Source organism: Gymnodraco acuticeps, unplaced genomic scaffold (genome assembly GCF_902827175.1).
Source record: "Gymnodraco acuticeps unplaced genomic scaffold, fGymAcu1.1, whole genome shotgun sequence".
Taxonomy (NCBI): Eukaryota; Metazoa; Chordata; class Actinopteri; order Perciformes; family Bathydraconidae; genus Gymnodraco; species Gymnodraco acuticeps.
The window spans coordinates 1,421,462-1,445,095 of NW_022990647.1; the positions used below are offsets into that span (position 1 = coordinate 1,421,462).

General features: G+C 39.5%; 1 protein-coding gene across 1 annotated transcript; it reads right to left on the reverse strand.

Annotated features, from left to right (window-relative positions):
* Positions 1-227: 227 nt before the first annotated feature.
* On the reverse strand, positions 228-23,376 carry LOC117554855 (collagen alpha-1(XXVI) chain). Its single transcript, XM_034229407.1, has 14 exons — positions 22,489-23,376; positions 22,238-22,360; positions 20,811-20,914; positions 9,026-9,087; positions 8,789-8,912; positions 8,200-8,298; positions 7,562-7,690; positions 4,277-4,357; positions 3,879-3,931; positions 3,726-3,788; positions 3,448-3,483; positions 2,613-2,657; positions 2,448-2,532; positions 228-2,035 (listed from the first exon to the last, which is right to left on the reverse strand). Exons 1-14 carry the CDS (start codon positions 22,686-22,688, stop codon positions 1,896-1,898), a joined length of 1,344 nt encoding a protein of 447 aa, XP_034085298.1. The 5' UTR covers positions 22,689-23,376; the 3' UTR covers positions 228-1,895.
* Between the last annotated feature and the right edge of the window lie 258 nt (positions 23,377-23,634).

Here is a 23,634-nt window from a genome sequence, read left to right on the forward strand (position 1 = left end):
CTCTGGATGTCCCTGGTAGCCCTAACTACATGATCACCCACGTAGAGGACAAAGAGCAGGAGAAGAGACAGAAGGATGAAAGAGGAGGAAGAGGAGGAGCAGCAGCAAGGCTTCTGCCTGTAAACAGTCTCGCCACGCTGTGAGGTTGCGGTGCAGTTTGTGTGTTAATGTAATTATGTGCAATAAAGTGGTGACTCTACAAAATGAATCCCTTTGTTGTTGTGACTTTAATCTTTCTTCAATAATGAACACAGATCTGCTGAGCATGGTCTCTTGCAAATTAAACAACAAAGCACACCTGAACATTGTTTATGATAATGAAACACGCCCCAGACACAACAGTATCAAAGACAGTAGACTTAAAAAATGCTTACAAAATATAAGTTATCGAAAACAACACGGACAGCTCCATCCTATTTCTGTTAATGACAGTTAAACGTAAAGTACAACCTTTTGTTTCACTTTCTTGCTGAGAGTATAGGCGGAACATGGAAACCACTCTCATGTCTGTATGGTAAAAGAAGCAGTTTGTGATCTAAGCTTGGCATAAAGAGTATACAGCTAGCCTGGCTCGGTCTAAGCCAATCAAAAACCTCCTGTTTGGAGGGGGTTTCACCACTGATAAACATGTCACTTTAGATAAACATCTTACATTTGCTTCTTCTGTTGTGTGACACAGTTTTCACAGTTTGTCAAGAAGTAAATGAACATGGGGTTTAAAGCTCCTTTAAAACGAGCTAAATATAGTTTAGGATTGGATTTTATTTGGCCGGTTATAGAGCCATTTTCACATTCTTTTCACCAGGTGGGAGATATTGTTGCTTTCAGAAATGTCCCAAATCTTCAAATTTGTTTTTTTCCTACTCGGCTGCTCATAATTTCAGATAGGCTAGCCGTTTCCTCATGTTATCAGTTTGTTTGCTAAGCTAAGCTAATTAGCTCCACTTTTATGTGCAGCACACAAACATGACAGTGGTATCAAACTTCGTATCCAACTCTATAAAATGTCAAATTATTTCTTTAACATTTAAAACAAAAGTCATGAAGAAAACAAACATTGTATCATGCATTGTCAAAGCTTTGTTCAGAGACGTATGGCTTGGTGTCTGAGAGACTTGTTATACAATAATCATATCAGCTAGGAAACAAATCTCAGAGGCAGTTTATGAAGAAGTCAAAGTCATCCTGTTTAGTGCTCCATCAGTGAGTCGGCAGCACTGGAGCCGAGCAGGGTTTGCGGTTTCAGCAACTCCTGCGTTTGATTTCCAGATGTGCGCTATATCCAGATGCTATTCATTTTGCCTAACTTTATTTTAAGCAGATATCCTTGGCAGTCTGTTGTGTATTACCTCAGTTTTAACAAGGGAGAGCAACTAGACAGAGACAGAAATAAGAGAAAGGAAGAAATAGGTTTGACAGGCTAACACAAGATGAACCCGGAGGTTGCTCCAAAAATGTGTTTGACACTAAATAGTATATTTGCGGTCCAGCTCTCGGGAACTCAAAGCGCAGCCGGAGGGGTTTTGCAACATCAGCCAAGGAAAGTGATGTGTTTACTAGACGGTCTTTTATCTGAGGAAAGAGATATGCCAAAACCATCATAACATTTTATGAAATAACATTTTATTGTATGACATTTGAACAAGTGATACTGCTAAGGTTAAGTAGATTAGAAGATCATGCAGCAATAGGGTCAAAAAGGCTCAATAAAGCCTTTCATGTTGATGAAATGCTCAACATCTCTCTGTTTTTACAGCTGTAAAGATGCAATAATGGGACAATAAACTGTGATAATATAAGAAACATGGTATAAACAAAAACTCTGCGTTCCAGTCAAGAAAAAATGGCCACATCCATCACAATTATACACATACATACACAATTAGAATATACTCTTAAAGAGGAGTTCTTCTTTGTCTCTCCCCCAGTACTGGAGCCAGAAGAGGGGTTTTCTCCGGCTGAAGGCGCTTTGTCTTAATAGCTGAGAAAGACAGGGGGTCGGAAATGCTGCCGAATCCAGATCCTTCAGAGTTCTCTGTAAGACATGAAAGACAAAAAACATCCTGAAATGTATCTTCTTCAAAAACCTCCCAAAAGGAATGGTTTTAATATTTGGGTAAAAAGCTTCCTGGTTCAATACTGGAAACAAGTGCCTGGATCTGTCTGAAGGTAATCAATCATCCTAGCAGAACCTCTCAAATCTCACCACGTTATATCTTGTGAGTTGGTCACAGTGCTTTGGTATTGCTACAAATAAAAATGGCCGTCGCTCTCTGACCCTCCTGTTATGCTGGGACAGTCTCATTCTATTTATATGGCTTAAGGCATATTTCACAGAGAAAGTGGTATCAATCTTCTCATCTATCTCCCCACCAGTAAATGGATAAGCATATTTCCTCAAAATGGGGCCTGGAAAAACGTTTTCCTCCATCTGTCTTTCTCCTCACCATGAACGCCTATCATGTGCTCCAGGATCAGGACCCTCTCAGCCAGGATCTTCAGGGCCTCCCTGAGCTGTTGCATGGCCTCACCCTGAAAAAACACCATTGTGTTAAGTTAAGGAAAATGTTTTTGAAATTAGCTCAAAAGGGAAAGGAAATCATGTCCCTTACCTCCCTCAAACCCTCTCCTGGCTCTCCTTTTGGCCCCGGTGTTCCCTGGAAATAATTTGTAGAAGAACATTAATTAAATTATTTATTTAATTCACAGGTTTAACAAATAAAGGTACAATCATAAGGCATAGATGAGATATGTAGAGAGGGTGTGTGTTTGTTCAGAAACATTACAAGCTAAAAACACCTCACAATACTCACAAAAAACGAATATAACCCTAACTACTAAATGTTCCCAAAAGAATGATTTCATCAGTCTTGACATATTTGTTTAAAAAGTGCTACCTTAAGCACTTTATAAAAAACAACACAGATAAAGAGGTTTATACAGTGTTATCAATCTCATGTCATACCTGATGACCTCTGCTAACCAAATTAATATACAACTTGTACTAATTCTGCATTAACGTTTTTATCCTTTCTTAAAATACTTTGGTCATAGGTGTAATATTCTGTGTTGTAGGGCTGCTCAATTAATCATATTTTAAATCGCGATTACGATTATGGCTTGCAACGATTACGAAAACAACGTAATCGAAATAAAACGATTATTTTTTATTATTATTACCTTTTTTTAAATGTATATATATATATATTTTTGGTTTTTCAGTTGAATTATACTTAAAGTTCAGGGTAATCAACTGTTAAAAACATACTGTTCACATTTTTTTCTCCAATAAATGGATGTTTTCAAAGTCAATGAATAATCGCATTTAATAATCGCAATTACAATTATTGACCCAAATAATCGAGATTATGATTTTTGCCATAATCGAGCAGCCCTACTGTGTTGTGTGTTTGTGTGTGCAATGCAACACAATAACCTTATACTTACAGGTCGTCCAAGCTCCCCTGACACTCCTGAAGGCCCCTGCAAAACATTAAGAAATTATTTTGGACACATGCTCACACAGACACACAGAGGATTAGTCCAAGGGTCTTTGAAGAAAATGCTTGTTCACCTCTAATGTGTTAAAGACTGCCTGACAGCTAGCCTAGCCTAGGACCATTTAAAGCATATAGAACAAAATGCATTTTATAGTTAATCAGAATCAAATATGTCCAGTCAGCGAGTTAATCCAATAACAGGGAGGACCGTCACAGCAGCCTCACCCTTATCCCTGGATCTCCTTTAGGTCCAGAATCCCCATGCCTTCCTTGGAGCCCTTCTTTTCCCTTATGTTAATGAAACAGAAAGGGTGTGAATGAATGATGCCAGTCATATTTTGTATATATATTATTGATCAACACATTTGAGATACTCACATCTTGTCCCGGCAGGCCTGGTATCCCTGCAGGTCCTCTCAGTCCTGGAGGGCCTGTCGAGTCATTCACAAAGACAAATGAGATGGATGAAGGTCGAAATGTTTATTGATTATTTTGGAAAGCCAAAAATCCATTCAGTTTAATTTAATTTAGAATATATTATTATTACGTTGAAAAGAACATGTATGTTATTGGTGAGTGTCTTGTTCTTCTTCTGGCGTACCTCGTTTCTGTTTGAGGACTTTTAATTTGAATAGGACTTAAAAATGAAGCTTGGTGAGTTTAAGCCGAGCTCGACTTTTTAATTATGATCTAGCTCATGGCACAGTATACATTCATAAATGATGTATACGCACAATATAAGTCCAACCTGGTCAGGAAACAGCTTATATTCATACCTGAGGGGCCGACAGGACCAGCTGGACCCTGAGGCCCGACTACGATCTGAGGAACAGGGAGAGTAGGATGGCCGGGGGTTTCTAAAAAAAATTGAAATTAAAGCAAAAATTAAAGAATTAACTTTGCGGAAAACATAAGGCAGAAACTGTTAGATAACAAAAAAGGAAAAATAAAAACAGATAAAAAAGTATAAAACTTTGTGACTTCAAGAGGTGAATTCACAGATTATCATTTAGACCATGTTTAGATGTAAATAAATAACGTTAATAACTAATGACTATAAATGTTTATTGTATGTACCCAGTAAACTGAAAATATCAGTAGATTGTTTGCCATAGAGGAGGTGGAGGAGGGTGTGACGAGGAAACGCTGCACCCTGTATATTTGAAGGATGTTGCTGGACAATACACACAGCACCTTTAATGTGCAGCTACCAAAATATACTTTTATTTTATCAATGTCACTTTTCCTCTGGAGAAAACAGAATGAATCAGATGTCAAATTAAACTCTATTTCCTGGTTTTAAGTAGTTAAAATGAAACATGATCTTTATCAATGCTTCATTGATCCACAATGGTGACTCAACGGCTTCAACACAGCAGCCGGCCAACAATCTCCATTGTTGCCTGTTGCTCTCAATAGTTGTGCTCCATACACAGACATGTTGGCATGACCTATGTTTTTATTCATTGGATCCAAACATTACTCATCTGCCAGCATCAGTGTACTGTACATGTTGCCTTCTATTGGTGAGCAAAACTATCTCTTTCCTTTCCCTTTGCACAAAAATGCTTCTTGGGTAATATGATCACATCTCAAGGTGCAGATGTAAATGAACAAAAAAAATAAGGTCACACTAGGACCCGTGGCCATGTAAGGATGTAACCATGTAGTGTGTAAGCATCTATTTATATGCTCTGCATGCACTCTCAACAGTTGTATTGCACATGTGTCAACATACTTGAATGAGTATCTGTTTCCTAGCTGTGACATAGTGTTTACCTGTGATGCATTCAAGGCACACTTTGTTTTCGATTAAGAAACACAAGCTAGATCTGAATATTCTACATATTTCTCTTCTTCTGTTAGACTTTGTTTGCAGGGTTTATTTACTTCGAGTCAGACATGCATATCAATCAAATCATGGTTTGAATTCCTATTCCTTTCAAAATCTTTCCATATTCCTATACTTTTGGGGTCCCCAACCGCATGACGTCAGGGTATGGGATTCTTTTTCAGACAGAAAAAGTTAAGACATCAAGGTTCAGGAGTCAGACTTCAGAGTTTCATCAGCCATCAACAGCAGGATTAAATCCAGTGTGACAGGAACAGCTGTTAGATCCAAAAGAGGTCTGATTTAATGGAGCGGTAAATGCTTGAACATGATATATCTTCATTCAGGAAGAGGAAGTCATGCCTTGTTCTCAGCATGCAGTATGTTTTAAAGTATGTTTGTAGGTAAAAAAAAAAAAAAACGTTTTCGACCACAGCGCACTTCCTCTCCACTTTAACATATGCTCAGAGTCAATCTTCCCCTCGTGTTGAAACAGCACCGTTACATTATGGCTTCAGTCCACAGAAAGGGTCTAGAAGGAGCAGATTTCCCTCTGGAACTAATTTTCTAATGTTACAGTCTCCTCCAGCCTGGCTGCCTCCCCGAGAAACTCCACATGAGTGGCAGACTATCTCCTCCCTCGTTCAGAGAAAGCCCAGATTTTGGCTCAGGGCCGCGGCCTGTTCCCCCAAACGCAGACTGTTGTGCTGACAGCTTACAAATTAGGCCTGATTTACAGCCAGTTGGCCCCCCTCAGTTTACATGGTCCCACAGACCCAGATCGACATAGTTTCAGAGCCGCAGACACAGTTCTGGGCTCAGAAAGGCAGATGCAGCCAAAAGCCTAATCAGAGCCAGCAGTGCTTCATGAGGTAATGATTATAGCACAGACTTCTACTGCCTCCCTGTGGGGAAACCCTTTAATGTGAGGGATATGCACTTGGCTCTTACATATTTTTAAAATATATGAATATTATGAAGTGTAGTTGGATTTTAATACATGTTTAACACTCTGTATGTATATGTCTGAAATCCCATTTATTCCAGATATAAAATCGTCTGCGACAAAGATTTAGTGCTGGCTAAAAGCAAACCGTAGCTGTACCCATTTATAGCAAATGGTACTGTTAATAACCACAGTGTATTGGTGGATTGTCATTCATGTATTTGTGTAATGTGTGGGTGATTGTTGTGTATAGTGGCTTAAGGTATAGAAAGTTGTATATTTCTAACTAAACTGTACAAGTAAAAACCCCATTTGGTACAAGAGTTAATAAGCATTAGCAATGAACTCTGTGCAGTACATTCGTTTAATTCTCTGTATAAATTAAATTGCCTCATCCCTATCAGATTAAAACAATACAAAAATCAAGAGATGCTGTTTTAAATTGCATAAGAATAATAAAAATGGTGTCAAAATAATGTACTATTTAAATCTTCTTCTTTTTTTAAACCACCTGAGCTAATCTTGTGGTTTATGTGCGGCGAGTATTTGGTACCATTGTTGGTGGCATAAAGGAAGCAACACACGGAAACAATCAAGCTAAATGTATGCCAGACCTGCATAGAAACAATACTCTCTCCATTACCAATTGAAGTCTCTCGCTGAAAGCTAAAGACACATATTGCTCACTTAAACACTTGGTAACAGCTCCAATATGCTCGGTGCTTCCACTTGTGCCCCTTTTGAATTATTTTTCCATATGTACAAATGCATCTGGCCTGGGTTCATGTTCTGCCTGACAGAATGATTGCATGGACAACCGTATAAGCATAATGTATGAGATATGTTAGAAACTGGTGAAGCATATGATTCATCAAAATGGACCTGTGGTTTTGGCATCAACTCAGACAAACCAAAAACGGAATGCTTGAATGGTTTTACAATTGTTCTTGTGTCAGAATTCAACCAAGTGTGTAAGATAGATATGTCATTTAAGGCCACCTGGAACAAATTAGCTCAGAGTTACTAGAAAAGAGTGATTATAATAATAATAATAATAATAATAATAATAATAAATTATATTTATATAGCGTTGTTCTCAAATTCAAAGACGCTTTACAGTCGGGGGAGGGTAGACAAACAAGGACAGGCAAAAACAAACAAAAACAACAAAACAAAACAAATCAAAAAATAATAATAAATTAATCAAATAAAACAAAACGAATAAGATAAGATAAACAGAAAGGGCAGTCGTGATATCATTATGCTTTGGATTAGGTCGCTCACCTTGATTGTCCACGTGAAAAACGTCACCACGCACTCGCACAGGAGTGGAGCTCGGCCCCGGAGGACCTGGGGGACCAGGAGGGCCGCGGAGACCGATAACGCCCGCCTGACCTCTCTCACCTTTTGGTCCTGAACAGGAAATACAAATCAATCAATCAATCATGTTGAAGGTGACATATAATGCGTTACTTCAGGTTTATACTACATTTTTGAACATCATAATGTTAAAATAAACACTTTTCCTTGCTCATACTGTCTGTTTGAATATGCTTGTATTCACCCTCTTTAAGAAAAGCTCCAATTTGGCTCTTGTCTCTTAAAGCCCCCCCTTGAGAAAAACTCTGTCTGCTCTGATTGGCATGCCAGAACAATATGCTGCACATCTGCAAAGGTAGCCTCAATGAAACATAGGAAGAGGACCTTAATATGAATGGTTTGGTAAATCTCATGTTTTCTGATTGGGGCAGTTCACAAAAAAACTGATTAGGTTGTATTATTTCACAGTTTGTGGTGGCAGGCATTTAAAAATGTATGTTTACATGCACTAACAAATGGTGTTTCTCCTTATATGTCCCCATTTAAACACACTTTTTGTCAATTGTTTTAAATGAGCAGATGAGGAAAAAAGTATATTTTACCGATGGGTCCAGAGAGGCCTGCTCTGCCAGCCAGACCTGGGGGTCCTGCAAAACCTGGAGGCCCTGGTGGTCCGATGGGCCCCGGGAGTCCTCTGCCTCCTGGTAGAGGAGAGAACAAGACATTCAGAGTTAAATTCAGTGTTAAAATGTTAACAGTTCAGACTTAGAAGGTGCACTCCATACACTTTACACACCAAATCAGTTTTACTTGTTAAGGGAGGAAGTGTTCAGGAGTAGTTAGTTATAATCTAAAGAATGTTGTTGATCCTCTTCAAAACAAGCACAACCAGCCAGAAATCCAGTAAGGATGTAAATGTTGGACTTTGGCCCCACAATATTATGCTCCATAATTTAAAATATGATTATTGGTTGTAGGGTGCCATGTATAATGGCAATTAACTCTTTCTTTAAATGTCTCTGATTATTGAAAGTGCATTTACTGTTAATTCATTAAAATACAGACATAAAGATGTCAACAGGATTTATTTTTGGTTTGTATTTGTTAGTTGTTTTTTGTGTGCCTTTCTTTAAAAGACATTTAAACATCTGTTCCAAATCTCAACAACACAGTCTTGTGATGCCTTGGCACCTGGTGGCAGGTGCGATGGAGGTCCGATGGGAGTGGGTTGGGGTCCGTCCACCTCGTTGTCCGTTGAGCCCTCTGGTAAACTGCTGACTGGCAGGGTTAAACGTTCCTCCTCTAACAGCTGGATCTGAAACAACAGCAGCACATTTCAGACACATCTGCACTCTGGTGTTTATAAGTAATAGGTTTACAATCTTTTGTTTTCAAATATCATATAGGATGATGACAGCTCGTCTTTACCTTTGATTCAATGGCATTTATTCTGCTGTTCATGTCTGTGAAACTGGTACAGTTCAAACATTCTGTGAGAAAGAAAGACAGAAAAGTATGTTAGTTATCAGGAATAAATGCTACTTCTTCTCCGTCTTCTTCCGTCTTTTCCTTTCCTTCTGACTCTTTCCTTTCTTGTCTCTTTCATCCTGGCACCATCAGTAGTATCTATCCATCCCACACCGAGCAAGCCAACATCCACGTTAATGATGTCCATCAAACCAGACCCATTAATTAATTAGGAATTCCTCCATTAATCATGTCAAACACTCACAGAATAAATATTATCAGACCTCTCACGAAATTCTCTCTCTCTTTCAGGCTGGTGCACACCTGCTTCTCTCCTGACTCTGCACGTTGTTCGTCAGTCTACCCACTAACAGTGATGCCTGCACGCCCACACTCACACCCTCCCACGGGTACTTATACAATTAATGGTGTGTAGCACAGGGAACCGCAAACACACAATATTTTCACAGCCATTTCCAAACGTCTGATTTATAGACATTCTTTAAGAAAGTATGTTCAATGAATATGTCTCATAACATTCTATTTTTCTATTGTCTGCGTTTTCAAAAAGGCTGATATTTCTTGGTTAAAATGAATTAACACACATGAAAACACAGTTAAACAGGGTGACACTGTCCTTCATCATGACGAACATTGTCACTGTATTAGGATTGTTGCAAGTTAAATGTAAGATTGTTTAAAGACCATATGGGTTAAAAGTGAAGTGCCACAGGAAGGATAGCAAAGTCTGTAAGTATGATGCCTTGTTATTTTAGGTTAGTTAAAGCATTAATTGAAAATAAGCAAACCAATGGATACTGTCAGATGTATTACTTTAAGAATTAGCATTAACACTTATCATTGCATATGCTATTTTGTTTGTATCTATTTTGCAGTTAGCACAGAAAGATGTGTTGGACCTTGTTAAAATGCCTGTTTGCCAGTTTCTTTCCTTGTCATGTTCTCTTTTGACCACTTTGGTGAACTTGCTCACAAATGATACCGTTCGAGCTACCACTAAACCACTGACACGCACACATTCCGCGCTGTGCTGCAATTTTGGATCGTTTACATGAGCTGTAATCCAAAATCCAAAACACAGAATAGCACATAATGTAAAAACCCAGTATTTGTTCTAAATATGAGCCTTCCTCTGGTCTATGGAGTCAGGAATGTCAGCTGTCAGTCCCACAGAGGGGCACCACCCACATTGTGGTCATAGCAAGGATACCTAGAGGGAGGAACAACTGGTGTTTATAGATAACAAACAACAAAAATGACCCAAACAGCTCTGGTTTGCCTAAATCAGCTTCACTGACCGCAGGACAGAGGGTATACTAATGGCAGCTGCTGAGGTTTCTGCTTCACTGGAATAGCACAGGGTTAAAGTATGTGCCATGTCTGTGTCTCTACATGAACATCTTGACTCTCCCCCGGAGCACAGCCACAAACGGAAACAACAATCAACAGCTCGACCCGAAAACACATTCCTGAGGATTCATCAAACCAAACACAGAGCTGTTCAACCGCTGAGGCCAAAATGACCCCTCATGAGTTTGTTGTGTCTGATTGCGCTGAGGTTCCTTTAGAGAAGACATAACAGCACAACAGCAAAACTGAGGGCAATCATAGTCTATACAATGTGAGGCGAGTGATGAGTTGATGTGCCTTCATCTCCTCACAGTTATTCATCATCAGCCCAGAGGAAATCTCCACCCTGTGTAACACACTCTCTCTGTTATATACAGTCGATCCATCTGTGATGTGTAACAACAGTTACTCTGTGATGATGTGATGACATACAGATGTTAGCCTAGCTAGCAGTTTATCTACTGGAAGAATCTACTTCTAATTATCAGACTGAAACAACATCATCTTTTGAATGGGTTGTTATGCACTTTGGGAAAGACATTCATTGTTCCCAGAGAATTAGTCCTGATGATTTCTGTGATCCCCTGACTTTTCCTTTGGTGCCACTAATAGGTTGACTTTGTTGTTCTCTGGTAATATTTTTGACAACTATCTGTTGTGGACTGTTTTGACATTTGGAGAACATAACATGTTGCCCTGGGGATAAACCATTGACTTTGGTGATCCCCTACCTTTTCCTCGGATGCAAATATTTTTAAAGTGGGAAGCGGGGCTTTGAACTGTGAAGAAACATTACATTAGTTATCAAAAGAAGATCACATAGAATAACCTAAATGTGTGGGATTAATTTAAAGAGATAAATTAAAGAACAGTAGTGAATTTAATGAATTTCGGTTTGTTTTACTTTCCCAGAGGCAGAAACTGATTACTTCCTTAGAATAGACCATTTTTTATGTAATTCATGTAATCAGAAGTTATGCCAAACAGCATGTATCTTTGCTCAATCGTACAGTGCCTATGGGATTAAATAACATATCATTATCCCATAGGCATCCAGGAAAGTGGGCAAAACTAAGAAAGTAAACTGAGGAGGGGCGAGAAGGTGCCTTTCTCTAAGCTTTGCCTGAGAGGAGGAATACATCTCCACATTTAAAATCCCTGTGCAAGAACCACCATCAGATACATATCGAGTGAAACATATTTACAATTGTTGGCATTTGTATTTCCCTTTTACCCGTACTGAACAAGTCAACGTTACACAAGCTATTTACAGTAGGAGGAACAGGCCTGTTAACCTGTTGTCGTCATGACCACCGGAGTTCATGAAGATAACAGGATATGAGGTCAGGTCATGACATCCAAGCTTGTTATGGTGGTTGGATGTCCTTTTCAGGATTGTTATGAGAGTTTTGCATCTTATGTAACTCATACTAAATTACGTATATGCCAGGGGGGGGGGGGGGGAGCAACCTATATAAGTGTGACATTTTTATAATGGACAGGCTCTTAGTATTGTTGCTGTGTTGATCTCTTTGTGACATGGTAATAAAACTAAGACACACCGGGCTGCCCTCATCTGCCTTTTCGCTCAACATGATTTGCTTCCAAATCTGGTACTAAAGTTCATGTCCAACATTTGATGAATTGTAAGAACTTTGACTATCCCATAACTTCCATCCAAAACCTCACATCACGACTCTTTACCTTCTAAATATCAGAAATGTTGACCTGATGACTATGCTCACTCAAGCTTTGTGGTGCAGTACTTTCACTGAAAACACTTCATGTCTGGTTGCTGCTATGCTGAAAATAAGAAAAGCTGCCTCCTCAATAATGTATTTTTGCTCCTTAGAAATGTAAACTTGTGATGCTACTCCATGTCCACTCTCTACTGCTAATGAGTAAACATGTTTAATCTTCATCATTTGTCCAAAGAGAGCCAGAGGTAAAACCATCCATCAAGTAATATGTCATAAATAGGGTTGCAAAATTCCGGGAATTTTCAAAGATGGAAACTTTCCATGGGAATTAACGGGAATAAACGGGAATTTATGTGAATAAACTGGGAATTTTCAAAATGGTTGGCTCTTCATAGGGAACTTAAATATAGTTGGGGAAAGTATATTTTAGCATAATCTAAAACAAACAGATGCCATTCAAGTACACTTGAATATCCATGCAATTCTTCAATCACATGCACATAGCACACTGCATGGCTATTGAGACCACACCCCCTACAGGCACTGTGCATTCCTCCATCACATGCACAGATGAGTAATATTTAACTCAACATTCCTGTTTTTGTTCTTCAATGAAACAAATAATTGTTCAATAAAATAATTAAAACTTGTTCTGTTCTACTTTTTTTTTAAATAAATTAAAAAAATCTGTTGAAATTTCATGTTTTTTGTTTAATTTTGCATCGAATATTTCCAAAATTCCCCAGCTGGAAACTCCCCATGGAAACTTTCCAGAAATGTACCGGAAACTTTCCGCCCCTTTGCAACCCTAGTCATAAACACAGACCACAGAAAACACTAGCACTGAGTCAAACTGACATATATGAGAGCAAAACAACTAAGGTTTCTTTTCTTTTTTTCGGAAGGTGGCGGGCAGGCTTTCCATCTCTGCAGTTGGAATTTAATTATGTTGAGTTAGAAAACCAAACTTCCGCTGTGCTCGAGCTGATGTTTAGAACGGGACCGCAGCTACAGAGTCTGTTTGGATCCATAATTACATCATGGCAACATAAGTCAGGGTTATTTTTCTTGGATTGCGCTCAGCTCATGGGAAAGATTCAGGATTGTGTTGTCTTTAGTGGGAAGCCAAATAAACAGAGAGAATTGGGAACTTTTACTGCTTCATAGAGAAGTGAGGGAAGGATTTGTGGGTTTGAGTTTCAACTCTTCAAGACAATTTAATTTGTCAATAAAAAGAGCACTTTTATATTAAAATGAAAGATTAGCCAATGCAAAAATTAGACAAGGAACATTATTAGGATGACCACAGACACAGGATACATAAATCACTTAAAATGAAATTAACAAAAATATCTGATTTCTTGGGTAATGCACCATGCAAAAGGATTAGATGTCCATAAATAACACGATGCGGAAGGAAAGCTAACATTAGTCTGATGTGATAAGCTCAATTGTTAAGTCTGGCGATGAAAACTGAGAGACTAAAGCAAACCTCCAGGCGAAACACAAGAGTGTAAACAGGGTTGTAAACTTAAGATAAATCTTAATTTAAACATCAGAGGAACCAAAACAAAGACGATATTTCTTCTTGTTTGATGAATCATCCTTTCCATTATAGTGTGATGGACATGACAGAACAGGATATTTTGGCAAGAGGGTAAGTAACTGAAAGCATCGTCTGTTGAGATAACTACATTTCCTACATTATTGACCTGGATATTGATCAAATAAATCATTTGAAATTTCACACACACGCATATTTCCATTGCCGCTTAATACTCTGTATTTGGGAGCAGGACAGAAGGATAGTGTACTGAAACATCTTCTTGGATCATTTTAAGATTTTCTGTTATATTCCCAAGATATGTGTGTGTGTGTGTGTGTGTGTGTGTGTGTGTGTGTGTGTGTGTGTGTGTGTGTGTGTGTGTGTGTGTGTGTGTGTGTGTGTGTGTGTGTGTGTGTGTGTGTGTGTGTGTGTGTGTGTGTGTGGTGTGTGTGTGTGTGGTGTGTGTGTGTGTGTTGTGTGTGTGTGTGTGTGTGTGTGTGTGTGTGTGTGTGTGTGTGTGTGTGTGTGTGTGTGTGTGTGTGTGTGTGTGTGTGTGTGTGTGTGTGTGTGTGTGTGTGTGTGTGTGTGGACCACAGACGGCTTCCAAGAACTGGCTGTGTCCCAGGAGCCTGTTGTGTGTCGGCCCCAGCCAGCAAGTGGTCAGATTTTGCTGGCATGGAGAACAACTGGCAAGGAACACACACACTCACACAAGCAGATACAAAAACAAACAAACACACACAGGCACACACAGGCACACATACACAAATGGACATGCACATACACACAAACTCCTACAGTAGCAAATTATCTCACTCACTAAATCACATGGTGCAGGATGGTAAACTGAGCTTCTTTCTGCTGTCTGGTCCACAGTGGGACCATTTTGCATTTTTCACCATGATGCCGGCTAACAAGCAGGACACACACCATCTCTTTAAATTAAAGATTTGCAACATTTTGCAAGCAAGAAGCACTTGGGAATTATGCCATTCCCAAGTGCTATGCCATTATTTCACGCAGAGCAAGAAACAGTCGATGACAGAATAATGGACTACAAAACCGCAATGACGTGTTGTTAATAATCTCACATTCCTCCTCACAAAATGCTGCTAAATAACAGGCGTGGTCAGGAAACAATGATTAACTGAATCCCTTCCAATCTGAGAACACACCTAATTTCTCTGTCATTCCCTCATTACCAGCATTTATTCACTCGTCCCATTATGCTGATCTTGTGCTTAGACACACTAGCTACACATCAGTCATGGTCAGAGATGTGGGGCCCTGCTGGATCACAGACATTCAGTCATCGACATGAGATGATGTTGTGTGAACTGAAGAGAGATGATCGCACAGTGATCGGCTGACATAAGGGTAACATGTTTGAGGTTTATATGCAGTGGTGTCTTATAACATTTAAAAATGGAAGATAATGAAGGCTTGGTTAACGGATAGAAGAAGAGCAGCGGAATATTGCTGCTTACAAGTTATATTTGGAATATCGGAGATACAAGATGAAAACAAAAACTAAAGAATTCTCTATTAGCTCTGATTTTATGAGGTTGGAGCATACAGAGACTATTGAAGTTGTGGAGACATTTGAAGCAAGCAAGACTTTATGATTGGTTATTAGTAATGTTCTGATTTGCTCAAGATGTTTTTTTAGTGCTTGATGGTCTTTTATTTATTTTTTAAATCTATTTTTAATGGACAAGTGTGATTTTCATTTAATGTTTTACCAACATTTACAATCCCAATAGGATAAATCCCAATGACTTGTGTGATCCACTGACTTAACTATTGTCCTATGAAATTGCAGGGATATTAACCTCAGGGTGAATCAGGTGATTCAGTGCTTCTCAAAGTGTGGTCCGCGGACCACTGGTGGTCCGTGAGCGCCCCCTAGTGGTCCGTGAGTATATTGGTAACATTTCACATTTGAAATAAATTAATTAATTTAAGTTTTCCGCACTCTCGCGGGAATATCTCCGCAATGGAGCGAGCTTAAGTTTCACTTTCGATTGCATGATATAGCCCAGCGCAACACCTTCATCACACATGTGGCCACTTGTTTGTTTTTTACAAATCGCCTGAAAATGGTACAATGTGTTTTTGGATATTTGTGGAGTTAGGTGGTCCGCGAGTATTTTTTGGTTAAGTGGTCCTCCTTGGTATGAAAAAGTTTGAGAAACACTGCTCTAGCGCTATATCATCAGGTTCAAATGTCTCTTCTTTTTTGGTTTATGGTGTATGGGATCACATTATCCACAACATCGCACTGGCCAGTGGCGTAAAGTGGCAATGGCCAAGCTGTAGTAAAACGTAAATGTTTATTTTGTTATTTATAGTTATATACCCGCATATTAACACTGCCATCAGGCTCAACACCATGTTGCCTCCAGGTAAGAGGGCTAGAATGGCTGTAGTCTCGTGCTGTTTGTATTTTGTGCACAGCTTAGCACTAGTGTTGATAAAAGAAGCCACCACAATCAATAGTGGTTTGTTTCTTCACTTCTCTTGCCTGTCTCGACAACTGACAGCAAAAATCTACTTTCACCAACCTTCATGGACACATGTGGCTCTCATTGACCTCAGGAACTCTTTAAGGAACTATACCTGCTTAGCTCAGCATAAACAGATGTGTGGAGTTGCAGACAGATATACAGAGGGACCTAACGATAAGCTGATGACAGAAATGAGAAACCACAGAAGCAGAATGAACAGAGCGTCATCCATCAGGCAGATCAGCTCCCAGCAGGTCAGAGGGTACTGTTTGACCTTTATTTCAGCACAACTAGGGCTGTAACAGAGACATCAGTCACATCCTCACTCCACTGAGGTTACATTCTGAAGGAGCACATGTGGGATACAGCGCTGTTTTATCACTTTACTCCAAGGAAACGAGAGCAGTAGATCTAAAGGACATAGGAAGTAAGATAAGTGGAAAGCGGTAAGGAGCATAAAAGATAAAGAGCTCCACAGTGGCGAGAAAAAGCAAGGTCAAAAGAGCAAAGGCCTGCCACGTGATGAAATGGAAAAATGGAAGAATACTTTGAAATATGAATATAGCTGGTGTTCTAGATTATCTCTTCAACAACGGGTTTTAATACACTTCCTCCTCATGCAGCTGCAGAGGGGAAACAGGGACTTTAGCAGCTTCATAGCTCTAGCATTAACACATTTGCACATAATAAACTTTCACCTTTTCACTTCTTTAATGAAATTCATCATTAACTTCACTAAATTAAAATCCTTTGCCGTAGCACCCTGCATGAAACTGTGTTAAGCATATTTTCCTGAGCTTTTTCACAAGAGCAAAGGTTGCTGCTTCCATCAGGGGAGGTCCCAGTGCTTATTGTTTGGAGATGAGTCTCCCTCACACCCATATGTTTCCCACAATCCCTCCTGTGAATATGATCATGTGTGCAGATGGGTGATGCTGTGACAGAGCAGGGAGAAAGGGGCAGGGGCCAACAGCAGGGAAAATCATGAACACATTTCTCCAATGTGTTCCATGCCGTCATGTGTTAGCACAACTCTGCTGAAAGCTAAATGTAAATCTTGAGATGCACTGTACACAGCGAGCATAGACCAGCCTGTCAGAACTATTGACGGGTCAGGGTGTCAACGAAATGGGTGCAGAAAAACACGTACTTTCCATTAGCAAACACAGAAAAATGCAAGCTTTGCTACCAGTGTGGCCTTAAGGGCTCTGAAGTTAACTCCATGATTAAACAAGAAGCACACATTAACTCAGGGAACACTCTAGAGGACTTCTGAAGGTGAAAAGCAACTGTGAAAATCTAAATAAATACTTGCAAATGCACATTTAATGAGCATTTCAGCAGTTTCAAAATGTCAAACATTTTAAGAGCTGCAACTCATGTCTTTGTTGAAGATGATTTGCTAGGTTAATCGTTGGGTGTGAAAATGTCAGAAAATAGTGGGGGATGTGCATCACAATTTCTTGAAGTGCAGGAAGACATTCACATCGCTTGCATGACCAACAGTCCAAAACACGACAATTTTAAGTTTAGTATCACAGAAAACTAAAAGCAGAACGTGTACATAAACAGGAGGCTGCAGGGAGACAGTGTTTGTTGCTCAGAATATTAACTGAATCATTCATTCGAAAGGGAAAATAGTAGCTCAACCATTTTTCTGTCGATGATCGATTAATCGACTATTTGTGTAAATGTTTTACATTTTGATTAAACCGTGAAAATCCATTTGATATAATTTTCAGGGAAAAAGCCAGAAACATGAATCCTAAACTCTATTGCATTGATACCAGAGACGATTTTGCCTTTATGAAATGAAATTTAGAAGTTAAATCATAGAAGTCCCTTATCAGACAAACAACTCTTGTGCTCAAAGTCACCTTCATAAATGGCCGTTTTCTACAGGGTGGTAGGAAAATCAAAGGACACTATGGTTGGGCAGAAAATGATTCAGGGTCTCTAGGGTAAGAAAACATGAGTGTGAGAGGAGGTGAGAGAAACCAGCATCTCCTCAGCTTACACTGACTTAACTTTGACTCCAGCCTTCTTCATGTGTCTATGTCTCCGAGGGCCTCAGGGGCCTCTGAAGTGGAGCCAGAGCTTCATCAAACTAAAGCCTGGGGTGATGTCATCTTCATCGGTTAAGGCTCTGATAAAACAGCTGGCTCAATATTCTGCTACACAGGGCTGCATGTAGTGCTGGCTGAGTGACATAAAGACAAAAGGATGAATGCACAAACACAGAATTATGTTTCCAAACAAAATTCTCCACGCTATGAGGAATAGTTCAGTTTGACATGCTGGGAAATACTCTTATTTGCTTTCTTGCTGGGAGTTACATGAGAATATTGGCACCACTCATGATTGTGAAGTAAATATAAGCAAACATTAGCAGCCAGTATATGGTCATATTAAAAGTTATGACCATCTCTTGGGCAGGAGCAAAGACTTCTGTGAGGACTTTATGCTAAGCTAAGCTGCTGAAGTAGTTTAGACATAAGGGTGGACTCTCCACAAGAAAGCAGTTCAGCGTATTTCCCAAAAATGTCAAACTCTTTCCTTAAAAGGTGATTTAAACAAAAGTATATCTTCATCTTCGTATTTGACTGATTGATTCTAGGAAGAGGGATTTTTTTATGAAATGCTGGAAAGACGCTCAGACTGTTTTAAATATGAAGCATGACTTAATATCACAACTGTCATACCCTCCCTTCTATGTAACAGCTCTCCAGAAATCAAAGCCCTGAGGAAGAAATGTACTGAAAATGACATAGGTTCTATAAACTACTTAAGCTTCCCTCAAAGAAAGTCCTGATAACCATTATTAACCTCTTTTTGTTATACTGAGGTTACACAGGGAGAACAGGAGCTGTGGCCTGATTTTAGCATGGTCACGTATGTTACAAAGACCTCATGAAAGAGTGTCATGCTCATTCATCTCAGTGGGGCCACTTTCCCACAGAGCCGGCTCTCTGCTCTGCTGCTGTCTGGGCAGCTTATAGCAGCTGGAGCCTTGTGGGACAGAAACACTCCTTATTATATTCACTTCTTCTCTTGTCTGCTTTTTCTCTTTCTACACAGCTGTTTCTGCACTGCCAATTCTAACACCTTGTTGTTTCTTGTGCACTCGTACTAACTTTCTCCCCACGGTGTCCTCACCTTCTCTCCCTCCGACACACTGCCAGCTCCCCCTCCTCGCCTCGGTGTGAGGCAGACTGTCGCTGACATCAACCTCTGTCTTTCAGGTCTCTTCGCAGAGCCAAATGTGGCCTTCTGTCTCTCCATATGGAGGCAATTTTCCTCGTGCTTTAAAGCCATTAGGAGTTGCAAATTAATCTCAGCAAACATAAAATAAACTGCCAGATTATTTCTTCACACTCCTGCAACCACTGCGGACTCAAGTGAACCATAATCTTTGGCGGTACAGACTCTGTGGATGCAGTTATTTGTTAATCTTTGAGTCAAATAATCCATGGCTGCACAAAATAATAGTTTCCAAAGGCTTTGTAATAATGTCTATGTTTATTCCATTAGTAGTACTGATGTGTGTTTTTTTAACTTGCGGTAAATCTTCGCCCTCCAATGAATCATTTTGCAAAATGGAACAAGGTGTGGCAATTATGGCCAATAAGAAAAACTTGCTCATAGAGGTAAATGTTGGACAAATGTAGAAACATCAGACGAGTGCTGCATTGCCCCACCCCCCAAACATCTTAAAGTTGCTGTGTTCACTATATTAAAAAGAAAGCTGTTCAAATGACTCTAAGCCAAAGCAGCCTCAACAGTTTTACGGGCATCCACAATGTTTAAACTAAATATGTGAAAACATGCTTGTCAATGTGGTTTTGAGCAGTGGACACATGTTTATAAATGTATAGCTACATGTAAAGAGCAGAGTTATGGGCCCAACACTAGACCTTCATCCACCCTGAAAGTCTGTTTCTTCAGGCAGATTGTGTTGTCTCGCCCCTGGATGAAAATGTTGCTCTTTCTGGGCTTAGAGTATGCGGGTCTGTGGTATCAAGGAGCAGCTCTGCCCATCATGAGACCAACACTATGCCTCCCACTTTACAAGCGGCTCAGCTGGACATTCCTCTTAGACTTTTTCATTCATATTATAGACTAACGATATTGGGAGGGACAGAGAACTGCCTCTGTCTGTGGTTAACAGGGAGTACATACACAATGAAAGAAAGACATACAGAGGGAAACAAAAGTGATTATAATCCTCCTTCCAGACACAGAAGTGTCTTTAATGCACAACCATAAAAGAAAAGGTACAAAACCACAGGGTAGAGAATCTCTTTCAACTGTTGCTTTACTGCCATCCTTTCTCCCAAAACTACAGTAATCCAAAACAGGCTTGCAATGTCAAATCCAAACAACTTAACAATGATATCAAACGGCCAACTGCTGCACAGAAGCACCATTAGCAAGCTACCCGACTACACACCACCAAACATTAAACAACGCACTGATGTGGGTAAAGCTGCTAAAAAGATACAGATGGGTTAGGGCAAAACACATGGCCTTCATTTCAGTCTTTGAGAGATTTACTCTCCAACCACACTATCCCCTACATCTTGTAAAAGACAAAAAGAAGAGAGCATAGATCAGAAACTCACCTTCACGACAGCCTTCTCCGACAAACCCTGGGCAGCATCTCCACTCCAGTGCAGTCACCTGCTTGTAGGCAACTTTGAAGGATGGCCTGATCACCGTCCTGTAGCTGCACAAGAGCACAGGGACATGGATTGTAGCCACATGCACATATACACATACAAATGCACGGACATAAAGCTGCAACATATTATATATGGAACCATTAAGATCAGTGATTCTCAAATGGGGGTACGCAGACACCTAGGGGTACGTTGGGGTACTGCAGGGGGTACGTGAGATTCAAAAGAAAAAGGTTAATTAAAAAACACCACGCAGGATTACAAAAATAATCTTAGTACAATAAGTTAAATAGAAAACACAATTGTATATAAAATATTCCTAGAACCACCAAGGGGGTCCTCATATAAACATGTCAAATGTGTGTATTGTATTTTATAGTTTTTGCATAATCAATTTGTTCATTGGTTTGTTAAACATATATTACTTCAATTGAAAAATCTGTTTTAATTTGTTTTCGTTCTCATGCATAAAGATGAAAATATGCTTAGTTTGTTGTAATTCATGCATGAAGGAGTTAATAAAACACACACTGATCTAGCAACTGCTAGGACTGTCTTAGGGAAGACAGCTTTTAGATGTGCAGCGCCACTGTCTTGGAATAGTCTGCAACTGAAATGGAAACTGAGCAATCTGGTGCCACTAAATGTTTTTAAAGCTCGGTTGGATGCTACTCAATCGGAAGCTGTTGGTACCTGTACATGTGGATAGTTATGTAAATTGTAATCCCTGTGATGATGATGTAAGATGTCCTTTTGTTGTTCTGTTAATGTTTTTATGTTTCATGTGGAACCTACTTGAGCAGGTCTCCCTTGTAAAAGAGTTCAATGATCTCAATGGGATTTATCTGGATAAATAAAGGTTTGAAATGAAATGAACATCACTATATTATAATTAGGTATAGGCTTTTTCTATCAAAAATGTTCGGGGTCGGTCAGGGGTACTTGGCTGAGAAAATGTTTCAAAGGGGGTACATTACTGAAAAAAGTTTGAGAAGCACTGCATTAAGTAATAGTGGATATTTTTTGGAACAACAGATAGTGGAAGAGGCGGAGATCAAATATTTCACTTGATTGTGTTGATAATGCTTTTGTAAAGTAAAAGTGGAATGCATCTGTCTATATGACAGATCTGTCTCTCCATTTCACTCTGTGTCTCAAATAAAGGCACTCTCTGGCCCCAAAAATATATTTAAAAAGTATTATCACTAAAAGACCAACACCAAAACATTCAAAGAAAGGGTGACAATGTGGCATAGCAGTGTTTCCACTAAATCTTTCCCCACAACTCTCTATATTCATGAACAAAAAAAATGTTTAAGCATCACAGACACTGAAAGAGCTGACATGGCTGAAGGTGTGTGACGACTCACCTAATGAACTTGGAACAAGGTCCCGGCCACCGGCAGCCCTGTAACACTCTCTGCACAGTGGTTTGTGTCCCATTGTGCACCTGACAGGTCACTGTTCTGGAAACAGTATACTGACACCAGTTCCTAAAAATACAAATTAAACAGGGTTTAACACTCTAATAGTCGATGTGAAAATGGAAAAACCATAATCAATGGGACAATTTAATAGTGCTAGAGATTTTTTACAAACAGTATACAGATGTGCTGCTCACCTGAGTTGGATACTGGTTCCGGTACCTGGCGGTCCAGTGTTGCCACTTTGTTCCGACTTGATGCGCTGCCGCTGCAGTGTGATGCCCGGAAAGTGATAAACAAACCCTGTTCCCCGCGTAGGACAGACTAAACTTATCCACATGCACAGCGCGTAAAACAACGAGAAAGCCATCATCTCCTTTTGATTTACCCCTAACATAGATTTATATCCTCAGATACCGAAGATGTTCAAGTAAACCCTGTTATAAATCCCGCTTAGAGAGATGAAGTATCTGAAGGAATGGGGAAATAAAGTCTAAGCAAACTCCACTGAAACCATCAATGAGTTGGTCATTTCATGTTTCCAAGGAGAAATAAACTGACAAATGAATCACACACAGCTTGTTCCTATAACGCGGGTTTCTGGCGTTTGACATCGTGCAGCGGACTGAGGAGTCAAATATCCATGTGCGTAAAAAGCGCTGCTTGTGGGGGCTGGAGACGGAGTGCGTAAAAGTGCATCTGTTCCCAACCAAAAACCACAACCCCATGAGTTTTTATATAGTCTTACTGCTATTAATGTGATAGCCAATAGTGAGTTCATAGTTAATTAACTTTCTTGCAGAGTCTTACTCATGTCTCTATTCTCCTAACTTCCTGATAATAGCCTATAAGGAGATAGAAAGACAGATATGAGCGATGACAATGTGATTTTAAAATAATCCGGTAGTTTCGTTTACCTCTGACACTTGATTGCAAATAACCAACAGATTAATGTTTAGGCTATATAGGCCTAATTGAAAACCAATAAGATGTTTTAACAAAATGGGTATCACCCAAATTACCCACGTTTTTGATTTATGACCTCACCATCAAGTTTTGATTTGGGAAGTAAAATATATATTCATTAAGCTACCGGAACATCTTTAAATTAGTAAATCATGCTTTTAACCAGCTGGTAGAGTAGTGAGCTAACCTGTATTCACCTCAGTAACGAGTTAGTGCACATTTAAAGTGCAATTATGTACTTAACATAACCCTCCAGCTTTCTGACAGGTTTACCTTAGTAGAGTAAATGTCTAACATTTCCTCTCATATTAAAAATAGCCTACTTATAGGTGTCTTCAAATTATTTATTTATGTGCACTTGACTAGACTACTTGAGT

Bases quoted from the DNA above. Each gene is read 5' to 3' on its own strand.
- LOC117554855 (XM_034229407.1), bottom strand. From the start codon at position 22,688: ATGTTAGGGGTAAATCAAAAGGAGATGATGGCTTTCTCGTTGTTTTAC. The intron at 20,915-22,237 runs GTGAGTCGTCAC...GCTCTTGTGCAG, and splicing joins CCTTGTTCCAAGTTCATTAG to CTACAGGACGGTGATCAGGC. The intron at 7,691-8,199 runs GTAAAATATACT...TTTCCTGTTCAG, and splicing joins AGGCCTCTCTGGACCCATCG to GACCAAAAGGTGAGAGAGGT.